Source organism: Mesocricetus auratus, unplaced genomic scaffold, assembly GCF_017639785.1.
Source record: "Mesocricetus auratus isolate SY011 unplaced genomic scaffold, BCM_Maur_2.0 Super-Scaffold_100013, whole genome shotgun sequence".
NCBI lineage: Eukaryota > Metazoa > Chordata > Mammalia > Rodentia > Cricetidae > Mesocricetus > Mesocricetus auratus.
The window spans coordinates 5,382,350-5,395,079 of NW_024429196.1; the positions used below are offsets into that span (position 1 = coordinate 5,382,350).

General features: G+C 49.5%; 1 protein-coding gene across 4 annotated transcripts in view; it reads left to right on the top strand.

Moving 5' to 3' along the window:
* Positions 1–9,585, top strand: part of Pcnx2 (pecanex 2) — a 173,913-nt gene extending 164,328 nt beyond the window's left edge. For 3 of the 4 annotated variants that reach the window (XM_005064691.4, XM_013122036.3, XM_040755299.1), the window contains exons 31-34: positions 364–638; positions 1,900–2,087; positions 7,233–7,681; positions 8,824–9,585. In XM_005064691.4, coding sequence (XP_005064748.1) covers positions 364–638; positions 1,900–2,087; positions 7,233–7,681; positions 8,824–8,985 — 1,074 coding nt within the window. In that variant the 3' untranslated portion in view covers positions 8,986–9,585. Of the gene's footprint in view, positions 1–363; positions 639–1,899; positions 2,088–2,403; positions 6,569–7,232; positions 7,682–8,823 lie in introns of those variants that run through there. The other variant, XM_040755301.1, reaches the window with a different exon arrangement.
* The last annotated feature ends 3,145 nt before the right edge of the window (positions 9,586–12,730 follow it).

Consider the following 12,730-nt stretch of genomic DNA (forward strand, 5'->3'; position numbering starts at 1 on the left):
TGTTTTTAAGTATCTTAATGTTTTAAGTAATCTATGATTTAGGACACGTGTCCCATCGGTTGCAAGTTGGCCATGCCTACTTTAAAGTTGCAGACTTTTCTCTGATTGCCTGCTCCTGGATGGAAGAGCCCTCTTCCCCATGACTCATCTTTTCAAAGGGCTAAAAGAAAAATCTTCCTTTTTAGTTTCCTTAAGTTCCCCCCATGAGTATGACATCATTTTCAGGACTGGAACAAGGGCCTTAGACCAAGTTGTTATATCCCAGACTCCCTGCCCCAGAAGCACACCCACCCTCCACGGGTTAAACCCAGACTGACACCTGGTGTTCCCTGTGCTTGTCCCAACTCCCATCCCTGCTTACAGGTGAATAAGGAATGTGTTCGAGGACTCTGGGCAGGGCAGCAGCAGGAACTCATCTTCCTGCGTAACCGCAACCCAGAGCGTGGAAGCATCCAGAACAACAAACAAGTCCTGCGCAATCTCATCAACTCCTCCTGCGACCAGCCACTGGGGTACCCTATGTATGTCTCCCCGTTGACCACATCCTACCTGGGGACCCACAAGCAGCTGCAGAGTGTCTGGGGTGGACCTGTCACACTGAACCGTATGAGGACATGGTTCCAGACCAGGTGGCTGAGGTGAGAACTTCCCAGAGGCCTTTGCCTGGGGAGGAGTGTGTGGAGACAAGCTCTCTGGAGCTCCTGGGTAGCATGATGCAGATGGTCACTGTTGCCTTATATGAGTCAACCTGCTGTGCCCAATGGACCCAATAGACCCTCAACAGGTCATGTGCCCAACAAGTGGTCTCAGAGTGAACCAATGGGGAATGTCATATACACAGTGTCACTCTCCCCACTCTCAGGCCCAGTTTTTAAAAATTTTTTTTATTTTGTGTATGTTCGTGTGTGTGTGTGTGTGTGTGTGCATGCATGCTTATGTGCATGCATGTGTGTGTGTGTGTGTGTGTGTGAGAGAGAGAGAGAGAGAGAGAGAGAGAGGGAAGGGGGAGTCTGTATCTGTGTCTTTGTGCAGGTAAGTACAGAGGCCAGAGGATATCATTCTTCAGGCATCATTCACCTGTGTGTGTGTGTGTGTGTGTGTGTGTGTGTGTGTGTGTGTGTGTGTGATGAGTGTTGAGGCATACCCACACACGTGGAACTGAGAGTACAACTTTGTAGAGTCCCTTCTTTCCATCTTGCTAGCATTTATTTTTCTAAGACAAGGTCTCTCATTGGCCCTGAATCCACCAATTAGGCTAGACTGGCTGGCCAGGGAGCTCCAGGGATCTGCCTGCGTCTACCTCCCCAGCACTGGGATTACAAGTGCACACCACCACACCCAACCTTTTCACATGGGTTCCGCAGGCGGTACTCAGCTCCTAAGGCCTGCACCGCACAGCAAGTGCTTGACTGAGCCATCTCCCCAGCTCTCATTGGCTGCTGGAGAGAACCAGGTCAGAGCTTCAGTCCTGTCACTCAGCACCAAGTCTTCTTCCTCATGCAGTAATGAGCCTCTGGTTTCTGGGGACATTTCACATTCGCTGAATGTGGCAGCACTCCCGATGTGTTCGCATGAGAGGTTCAGGCGGATGTGTCTTCATCCTGGCGTGCCTATTTGCTAGATACTGAACCCTTTTCTCACTTGCACTCCAGGGAGAGCCACTGTCCCCCTGGAGAGAGTACCCTTCCACCCAGTTCATTCATGGCTAGAGTTTGGAGTCAGCAGGATAAGTAATGGGAATCTAGCCTGCAGAATCAGAACTGCTAAAAGCAAGTCAGCTACACATCACTTGATGACACAATCTTTTAAGATCACTGTCCTTACCTAATGTCACTGTGTGGCATGCCACTATATGACAGATGTGTTAGTGAGAATCTGAAGCTCCCATCCCTCCCACAGAATGAGAAAGGACTGCAGTGTGGGCCAGAGGAGTGGCGGCAACATTGAAGACGTAGATGGTGGAGCAGTACCATCAGCAGTTGGCAGTAACGCCCCTAGTGGAGAAAGCCGGGACAGCAGCACAGAACAACCCAGGAAAGGAGGCACCCAGCAATGGGCCTCACCCCGTGGAGGGGGCCATAGGGCAGGTGAGTGCCCAGGGTCGCAGGTCCTATGTCGTGGAATGTACTGTCTAATCTCCAAGGCCTCTTGGCTGCAATCAACAAGGCTTGGGGTCAGTGGTTGTGGCTGCCGGAAGAGATGTACTCGTCATGGCCTCTTGCTGGCTGGGTCCAGCTTTGGTCATTCTGTATCCATTACCTTGGGCAGCCATTTGTCTGCAGGTCTCCCTGACCATCAGACACTCCATTTGTCTCTGTCCCTCTCAGTGCTGTTCTGCCATATGCATCCTGGGTATGTCATGTTGCAGCCACAGACCTACCTGGTGTCCTTCTCTGTCTGTAGGCGGTCCTCTGCTTCTTCTTGCATGCCAACATTCCAAGGCAGAAAGAATGAGGTGGAAGGAGGTATGCAGGATGAGCAGAGGAAGGGATGAGCTGAGTCTGAACCTCAGAGCCCTACTCTCCTAACCACGGAATGCACTATACCAGATGGACAAGGTTCTGATGCTGGCTGAGGAAGGAGGGGCCATGGGCTCGAAGAGGACACCGCCTTGGGAGACAGAGGCTCTGGCCTGGTTCCTGGCGCTCCATGGCTGTGCCCTGGGCAATCTGTCAGTGTTTTCATCCTTTGCTCTCAGCTTCTCTCTCTTCAACTTCTGAGAACATTTACCAAGCACCTCTGTGCATGCTTCCCAGCAGCTCTGGACCAGAGGGGCCAGGAGGGCAGTGCCTACCTCCCGAGAGTGCCCAGAGCAAGGCGGGGATGGGGATGTCATGCTTTGTTCAAGACCTAGGCTATGGCAGTGGGGTCCCTGCCACTTACCACCAGACCCACAGGTGGGAGGTGCAGGAATGATGAGGACCTTGTTGGTGCAAGATACTTAAAAAGCTAAACTGGGCCTTTATTTTTCATTATTGCTTTTTAAAACTCTTCTACTAAGTCCAGCCCAGCTCTGAACTTAGGAGCACGCTGGCAAACTAACCTGGAGCCTGCGCTCCCAGCCCTTGAACCTAATCCTCAGCGAGGGTCTCCTAGCCCTGACCCAGCTTGTAGTGCCCCCCCCCACTCATTCTGCATCCCATGTGGCCACTGCACCCGGCTGCAGAGCCTGTTGGCACAGTGCTGCTCCTGAGACACCACCCGAGCGCTGTGCTCACACAAGTTCCCTTACACTCCCCATGGCTCTAAGCCCTTAGGGGTGCTCTGTCTTCCCTTCCCAGATGGGGATACAGGGGCACAGAAAAGACAGGTCATTGCCCCCAGGGTACCCAGTTAGTGAAAAGCCAACCTGGCTTTCAGATGAGGAAGGACAGCCCCTGAAACTGCCATCCTACCCACTGTGGATTCCCGTCGGCTGCTACTCTGTCCCAGCCCTGAGAGCACTGAACCCCAGGACACCTGCACACTCCCAGCCTTCCATCTGTATCTCTGGCTACATCCCCACCAGCCACAGCCTTGTGCTGTCCCCTGGCTGGCAAGGGGCCCACTTGCCAATGATCTTCCTTCTGTTGGGTAGAACTGACACTTTATTCCTCCTGAGGTAGTCCCTTCCCCTCTGTGGGCAGGGACAGGGACAGGGGCAAGATAGGTAGCCAGGATCCCTCCCTATCCTAACAGAATGATATGCCAAAGGGAAGTAGGCACGACAGCTGAGCAAGACATCCAAGCAGAACCTGAGCCCGTGCCCAGCAGACTGGGAGAAGAAACGAGAGAGACATGCCCCTCTCCCAGTCAGAAAGAAGAGTTGCTGGCTGTGGTTCTCGTTTACCTTCCGTCACCCTCCATGTCACAAGGTCATAATCCTCTCAGAGCAGCCCTAGTGACTAACTCGGGGCATAGAGTCCATCATGGTGAGGAAGGCGTGGCGCCTGGCGCAGGCTCAGTGTGCAGATGAGATTCCAACATTGGTCATCACAGTAGTGGACTGTGCTCAGAGGGAGGCATGGATGGACTATTAGTGGCACACTTCTTCCAGGGAGGCACCTCCACCCAAAAGTTTCACAGTCTCCTAAAACAGTACCACCGACTGGATGCCACACATGAGCTTGGGGGAGGCAGTTCTCATTCAAACCACAAGTTCTGGTTGTCATGTGATAGCTAGGCATGAGGTCACTCAAGGGCGGGGGACCTGCCTCTGGGAAGGGCGAGGTAGAAGGACTCACTCAGCGGTAGAGTTCTAACAGGACCTTCTACCACTCCTGACTGACAGACTCACCTCCCATGTGCCACCTCTGGTGACTGAGCTCAGCCCCCATGACTGCCCCATCCTGTCTTTACTCCTGGCCTTGGTTCCCATCATTCATTCCAGCTCTGGTCCTTTGCTGGAAACCCAGAGGACTGGTGGTGTCTGGCCACCCCAGGCCACCACACTGAGCAGCCACTGCTAGCTTGCTGGATATTTCACACTCACACTCACTTCCAGGAGCTCCATGTGCCAACCTCACAAGGTTCCCAACAACCCACAGTCATCTCATCGTACTAAACAGTAAATGCCACAGCCAAGCAGATTTGGTCTAGCTGTGAGTCTGGTGACCTACTTACCACAAGTGGATAGAAACCCATCGTTAGTCTGAATCCCACACCAGAGAGAAGGGTCACTGTCTTATATCACTAAGGGCTCTCACTACAACCTTCCAGCTAATCATCAAAGACAAAGAAAAAATAATGAACCAAGGAGCATAATTTATATTATGTTTTCATTCGGGTCTGAAGGTTTTCCCTAGAAATGCTCATGATTTGATAATGCAGTCATAGGAAAAATAAGTTAATTGTAAAATAATGAGTCTGAACACAGATGATTTTAACACAGCTTGCTTGGTACTGTTTAATTTGTAAAATTAAAATTGAAAAAATAGGAGCAACAAAAAAACTGAAAGACTGGGGTATAATTGAGGCGATGGTTGAGTCTGTACAATGCTTGCTGCATACACCAGGAGACCTGAGTTCATATTGTCAGCATCCATGTAAAAGCTGGGAGCAACAGCAGTCCATAATCCCAGCACTGAGAGTGGGGTAGAGAAAAAGATTCCTGGGGTTCATTGCTTAATTTGCAGCTCCAAGTTCAGAGAGAGACCATGCTCAAAACACATAGACTAGAGAGCAATAGAGGATGGCACCTAATGTCAGCCTCTGGCCCCACACACACAAAGGCACACATTTGTGAGCATGCACGAGCACGCACCGTGCGCGCACGCGCGTGCAAACACACACACACACACACACAGAGTAGCTGGAGCTTCAAAATTGGGGCAGTCTCTTGTCTTTCATGGAAACTGTATTGCTAGCTCTCTTTTGATGCTCTGTGGGCATCTCTGCTGGTATTCTTGGGATTGGCAGAAGGCCCTACCTAGTGCAGGTGGAGAACACTGACTTGTGGGTGGATGGATATGGAGGGTTTTAGACAGAGATCAGCTTTGGAAATCACAGAAATTTGGCCTTTCCAGAATCCAAATAAACAAGTCATGACCCTTTCTCATAATGTTGATTCCTTGGGGTCTTCCCCCCCCCTTATATCTGACTGCCTTCTCAGTAGGGACCTTCAGGCCCAAGGCCATTCCCATGCCCAAGACAGAGAGGCTCCAGGTCACTCAGGCCAGAGAAGCCAGAACCAGTTCTGGGTACCCCATGCAGCGCCTCAAGCTGAGACTTCCATTTTCACAACCCATAGGTAGAAGAAACCCATGAACACCCTTTGGAAATGATCACACTATCATCACTGTGTCCAAAATGATGCCAGTAAGAAGCGAAACTTATATGACCAGCTCCCACCTTGTTCCAGTCTCTCTGGGTGGACTTGGCTTTCTTGAGCACAGGCAGAGCAAATACCCATACACCACACAGATAATGGTATACCTGGCCATCTATGGCAATATAATATTCTGTTTTTAAGATCTTAATTGGTCCACATTTTTGAGGCACAGAATGAAACTCTGATGTGTGTCTACACTGGAAAGTGATTAAATCAGGGTAACTAGTATTTGCAGCCCCTCCCACATCCGCCACTTCAATGTCAGGCACCTTTAGGCTATTCTGTCTAGCTGCTTTGAGGTGTTACAATGCTGTACTGTAGTATTATTGAAGCCCAGCACACATTCTCCTCTCTTGGTTTGGTATTGGTTTCCAGGACAGCTAAAGACAACGGTCATATACATCATTTAAGATTTCATTAGAGTCTGGGAGGATGATGTGGTAATTTGAATGTAATTGGCCCTCATAAACTCACAGGGAGTGGCACTATTGGGAGGCACGGCTTTGTTAGAGTAGATATGGCCTTGTTGGAGGAAGTGTGTCACTGTGGGGGTGGGCTTTGAGGTCTCCTATGCTCAAGCTATGTTCAGTGTATACTCAGTTTGCTTCCCATTGCCTGTGGGTCAAGATGTAAACCTCTCAACTCCTTCTCCATCGGCATGTCTGCCTGTATACCCCCATGCCATGTCAGGCCATGAATAAATGAACTAAACCTCTGAAACTGTAAGCCAGCCCCAATTAAATGTTTTCCTTTATAAGAGCTGCTGTGGTCATAGTGTGTCTTCACAGTAATAGAAATCCTAAGACATATGGCTTGGTGATTAAGAGCACTTACTGCTTTTACAGAGGACCAGAGTTTCATTCCCATATCAGGCAGCTCACAACTGCCTATAACTTCAGCTCCAGGGCATCTGACACTTCTGGTCTCTAAGGGCACTGCACTCAAGTGCACACACACACACACACACACACACACACAGAGAGAGAGAGAGAGACAGAGACAGAGACAGAGAGAGACAGAGAGAACATACACATAGAAAAATAGAAAAAATTTCATTGAAAATTAAACAATATATTTAAAATGATGGAATAATGTCTGGTGATATACCTATATTGTTTATATGGTCTGAAATTAAATTATACATATAAAGGCATTCAGATGATATATATTGAAAATGTTTTCAGAAAGTTCATGTCTTGAAGCTGTGGCCCCTCATGCAAAGCCAGGGTGGGACAGTCAAGGGAGGTGAGCTCAGTCATGGAGTGGCACATAGGAGGTAAGCCCACCATCCCAAGGCTCTTAGGAGGGGTTAGTTCAATTGTTGCCCTCATCGATGGATCACAATGGAAAGGAGCCAATCCCACCCGATATTTATGAAGCACTTCTTCCAGGGCTCGACGAGGTGCTCTGCTCTCTCTTACAGGCAGAAGAAAGGGAAGAAGCCAGTCCGTCCAGGCACACTCAGCAATAAGCCAGAGGCCACCTACTCTGAGCTCCTCAGGGCCCATCCTAGAGAGCCACCAAGCCTTCCTTCAGACTTCCAGCTCTGTGCACGAGCTAGCCCAGCGACCCTCGGGCAGCCGGCTCTCCTTGCACACCTCAGCCGCATCCCTGCACTCCCAGCCACCCCCTGTCACCACCACAGGTCACCTGAGTGTCCGAGAGCGGGCCGAGGCACTCATTCGGTCTAGCCTGGGCTCTTCAACCAGCTCTACTCTCAGCTTCCTCTTTGGCAAAAGGAGCTTCTCCAGTGCACTTGTCATATCTGGACTCTCTGCTGCAGAGGGAGGCAACACCAGTGACACACAGTCATCTAGCAGTGTCAACATTGTGATGGGCCCTTCCGCTAGGGCTGCTGGCCATGCTACTCGGGTAAGGGATGCCCCAGGATGGGTAGGAGGGCATCAGAGGGCCTGTGGCACCCACCCACCTGCCAAATAGTTTGCCTTCTTCCAGGGTAGGTTGCTCTATAGCAAACAGAAGAGCATCCCCAGCCTTTGGGTCACAAGCCCCATGGGTGTTAGTAGGGTACCCCAACGTAATTATTTCCATAAGTCAGAAGCCTAGGAATGGGGAAAATCCTCCCCTCAACAACTCTATGGAAGCAGGATTTCTTTCTTCCCAATTGTGCCACTTTGGCCTGAGGGAGAAAAAAGGACAAGAGTAGACACTGGAGTTGAATTGTCATGGACTCCCAGTTTTAAAGATGACCAACCACTTCCAAGTGGTTCCATGCCAGAAACAGAGTTTTAAAAGAGACTACCAATCAAATAAGATGCTACTTGCTCAGGATTCATGCTATGGTCACTAGATGACTAGATAGAATTCATATGTGAGAAAGAAAGAGATTGACAGACACTCAGAAATTCTCTTATGCCCTCTTAGGAAAGGAAAAAAATGAGTTAAGGCAAAGTTGGGGAAGATTCATGTTTCCCAGCCAAAGAGAAGATACTGGTGACTCCAGGAGAAAAATCACCACTTAATCTTTTTGTTTTCTCCTTCAATAAAAGAAAACAAACTGTCATTCCTCTCTCATCCCATCTGTCTAAAACTTACTCTATGGGCGTACTTCAAGGGTTCTGGCAAAGTTTCCTTTTCTGTCTCTAGCAAGGATGATAGGCCTTCAGGACTCTGAGCATCCAGAATCCAAAGGCTCTTGTGTAACTGCTGGGTTGAACCTGCAGTGGCAGCATCAGCACCAGAGCTTGGTGGGTGGAGAGGGTTGACCAGGGCTGGAAGGGTGGCAGGCTGGCACACACGGAGCCACTCCCTGGTGCTCCCTTTGGATTGATATGTCCAGCACTCCTGAGCAAAGCCATGTAGACATGCAGCTTGGTGGCACATCTTAACCTCAAAGGCTGCCTACCAGTCCTGTCCAGCTTAAGAACCCACCTTCCAAGCATGCAGCCACCCTGGCCTCAGCTCCTATGACGTCAGGGTAATGGGTGGGGTGACTTGGGCCACTCAGGCCATGAACATAGACTAAACTGTCTCTGCTTCTCTCCTTTTTGAAGCATTTCTCTGAGCCGTGTGAATCCATTGATACTCCAGAGCAAGGGCAGCTTCCAGATCGACGGCTGGCAGAGAACTTGGGGGTGCTGTGCCGGAGAGCAAGCCAGGAGGACATGGGCCTGGATGACACAGCTTCCCAACAGAGTGCCTCTGATGAGCAATAGTGGGACACTTGTCTGGTTGGAGAGATGGGGACTCTCTCCCTGCTCCAAAGCCACATGGTTCTTCCTGAGGGAAAAGAAGAGCTATTCTAGAAAACAATAACTTTATCTCAGGTTCTTGAAAACACTCCCACATAGTGGAGGTAGGGAGAAGACATTGTACCTCCTCCCTCAAGCACTGCACAAGAGCTGGACATTTCTCACAAAAGCCATGTTATATCTTAAATAACTAGAATGAGTAGAGCCCATAACTGGCTCCTTCCTGCCCTGGTAACATTAGAACAGCTGCATGCTAAATTATTGGCATTACACATTATTGTCACCATGAGAGAGCACTGAGTCACAGCTCCTGAGGCCATCAGCAGGCCACAGGTATTCAGGTTAAGTCCAGTTGGAAGTGCAAGCCACTGGCAACAGCCTGATGATGCATTGGTCCAAGATGAGAGTTTAGAGGCAATATACTCCTCCCTCAAGTTCAGGGCCATCCAGGACCCCTGCGTGCTTCCCAGGAATGCATGCTAGTCTTCCATGCTGAACAAGCTCTACTGTACATGAGCACATTTGCACACACTTTTGTCTTAGGGATTAAAATGTTTACAGTCACGGCTGTGTCTGTCTGCTGTCCTTCCTAAACACATCTTCTTTACTCTGAGAAAGACCTTTGTGGGGAGGGAGGCAAGTCCCATTTCAGATACTCCTCCAGGACAGAGCAGAGGTACAACCTCCTGCTGAGGAGAGAGAGGTATCATTTATTGACTTTGTGTTGACAGTCTCCTGGAATGTAAGTGGGAAAAAGAAAGAAGTACTTGGTTTAGGCAAAGCCAAGTCTCCAAAGCATCTAAGATTGGAAAACGGGACCTGCAATGGGTGGACATGTCAGTCCCTCACCACTGGAAAGGAGGTAATAATGGTGTTTGTGCCTCTGTGTGTGTGTGTGTGTGTGTGTGTGTGTGTGTGTGTGTGTGTGGGTGTGCATGTAGAGGCCTGAGGACAACCTCAGACACTACCCCTTAGGGGCTTCCCACTGTGGTCATTGACACAGGGCCTCTTGCTGTCCTGGAGCTTACAGGTCAGGCCAAGGTGGCCAGCGAGCTCCCAGTCACCCCAGTGTGTCCTCTGCAGTGCTGGATTACAAGGGAGTGTCACTACATCTGTTCTTTTCCTTATGGAGGTGCTGGGACCAAACTCAGGCTCTTGTGCTTTCCAGGCAAGCACTCCTGAGCCATCTCTCCAGCATCTCCTTTCTATTTCTTAAGCATTAGTATGGTCAAACAATGCACCCTGTCTCAGGTTAGGAGACTGACAGCAGGGGCCTCCCTTTGACCTCCACATATGCACGGAGGCATGGCGACACCAACAAGCCTGAGTACATACATAGGCATAAAAAGAATTAGCAATTAATAGCAGTAGGTGGGGGACTATCAACAGAGACAGGGCATCTCTCGAAAATCTCTAGAAACAGTATTTCTGGGTCCCACGCATATCTGAGAAGCTGGTGTGACCTGCTGCTGTTCTCAGGCTGAATCAAACCTGGCTGGCCTCTCCTGGAATCCCCTTGGGTCGCTTGCCAACGTTCTGGACCAAGTGGCTAGCTCTGAGCTGGGGATGCAGCCTCTACTTGAGACTGGTGAGAAACAACATGTGCCTGGAATCACAGCTGGCTGCTGCATAGCATCCACAAAAGGGAAGCTCTCTGAGGAGCTGCAACCCAGCTGGTAGGCAAAGAGTGACTGTAATAGGTGAGAACCAGACCCACCTATCCACACAGGCTCATGAACGGTGTCCAGGACAGCCTCCTGGCCACGGAGGAATACAGGAATGTGTAAGCTGGGAAGTGGACATGCACACCAACCCCACCAAGGAAAGAGTCCTTGAAGCTGTTCAAGAATACTAAGAGTTGAATCCTAGCTTTTTGTTTACTGTATAATTAGGGGCGGGAGATAGGGTCTCATGTAGCCCAGGCCGACCTCAGACTTGCTAGGTATCCAAGGATGGCCTTAAACTGTTGATTGTGCTGGGCCCACCTCCTGATTGCTGGGATTACAGGTGTGTACCACCATGCCTAGTTTATGTGGTGCTGGGGTTGGAGTATAAGACTTCCTCGTGCTGAGTAAGCCTCTGTCCGCTGAGTTACAGCTCTGGTCTTTTTTTAAATATTGAAAATAGGTGTCTTATCACATAATGTATCTTGATTATGGCTTCCCCTCCCCACTTCTCCCAGTTTCTCTCCACCTCTCCAGACCTATTCTCTTTCTGTCTCTCATAATAAAGCAAACAGGGTTCTAAGGGATAATAAATAAAATATAATAAGATAAAACAAACACACATAGGAATTGTACAAAACAGAAGAGCCCAAGAATCAGAGACCCACTTGTTCCTGCACCCAGGAATCCTATAAAAACACGAAACCGGAAAGTCATATACGTAGAGGGTGGGTGCAGAGCCGTGCAGGCCTGTGCATGCTGCCTCAGTATCCATGCGCTCATACGAATTTCGCTCATGTTGATTTAGAAGACCTTGTTTTCTTGGTGTCCCCCATGCCCTCCAGGTTTACACTCTTTCTGCTTCCTCTTTTGCAGGGTTCTGTGAGTCCTGGGGGGAGGGATTTGTACATGCTTGGTTTTAATTATAGAATTTTTATGTAGACATGTTGCCCAGGTCCTCCCAGTAGGCAGCCCTGCATCCTAAAGCCTTCCTCATTCTAGTGGTGGTATGAGACAGGCCTCTATGGCACTTCCTGCCGGGGTGGCTCAAATGTTTGGCTGACATCTGTCTAAATGCATGTGACACTAAACCAAAGCATTTCTCTCCTAAAGATAATATAACAACTGCAACACTCGGCTGTGTGTTTATCATGGCTCATTAGGTACCAGCTATAAATCCTGCCATGTGCTGTAGTATTTATGTCTGGCACACAGTTGTCTAAAATCAGTGGCTGCTCCAGGGTCTCTGCCTCTGAAATGTGGCAGTCTGTTTATGCAGCCACTTCCCACTTGATGCCATTCTGTGCCAAGTCCCTGTGTCACAGCATGAACAGGTGGCACATAATGGTCAACCCGTCCTCTATGAACACCAGTCTTGATGGGAGAACAGGGTCACCTCATCGTTCCCAGAACCTTCCATGAATTTGCAGTTTTTCCTAGAAGCCTCTCCACTCACCAGGAGAGCCTGGGAGTTCTCCATTATCTATTTAAAAGCCATTTGGCCTACACACCTGAGCTCACCTTCATTCAGAGACAAGAAAGATGATTTTCAAGACACTGGGTGAGAAGAGGCTGGTGGTATGACCTGCTAAGTGGGAGGCAGCAAGGGTGTCGTCAGTCTTTGTCAATTGGTGCTCCGTCATCCTGCTGCAGCGTGTTCTGCCGTGTCATTCTGGCTGAACTGCATGTGAGCAATATGCACATCAATGCACTTTTGCAGCATGAACTCCTCAAGTCAGCACCCACATCCAGCTCCATTAGAGACACCAGTGCCCCTTCATGGACGTTCCTTGTAGTGCCAGGATTTGCATCTGAAATCTGTGTACCTGCTCCCTGACACCAACCCTCATCTGTCAGAGTAGTAGTCACTGAAGGACGTGTCAGCTTGTACAATTACATGCCAGTGTGAGGGTAAGGTCTAGTCATACAATTCACAAGGTGACAGAGAGCCTAGGTGAAGACACAAAGGGGAGCACAGAATAAACAGAGGCTCTGAGGCCGCTCAGACGTGGGTCCAAGTCTTCCATCTACCATAGCCGTGATAT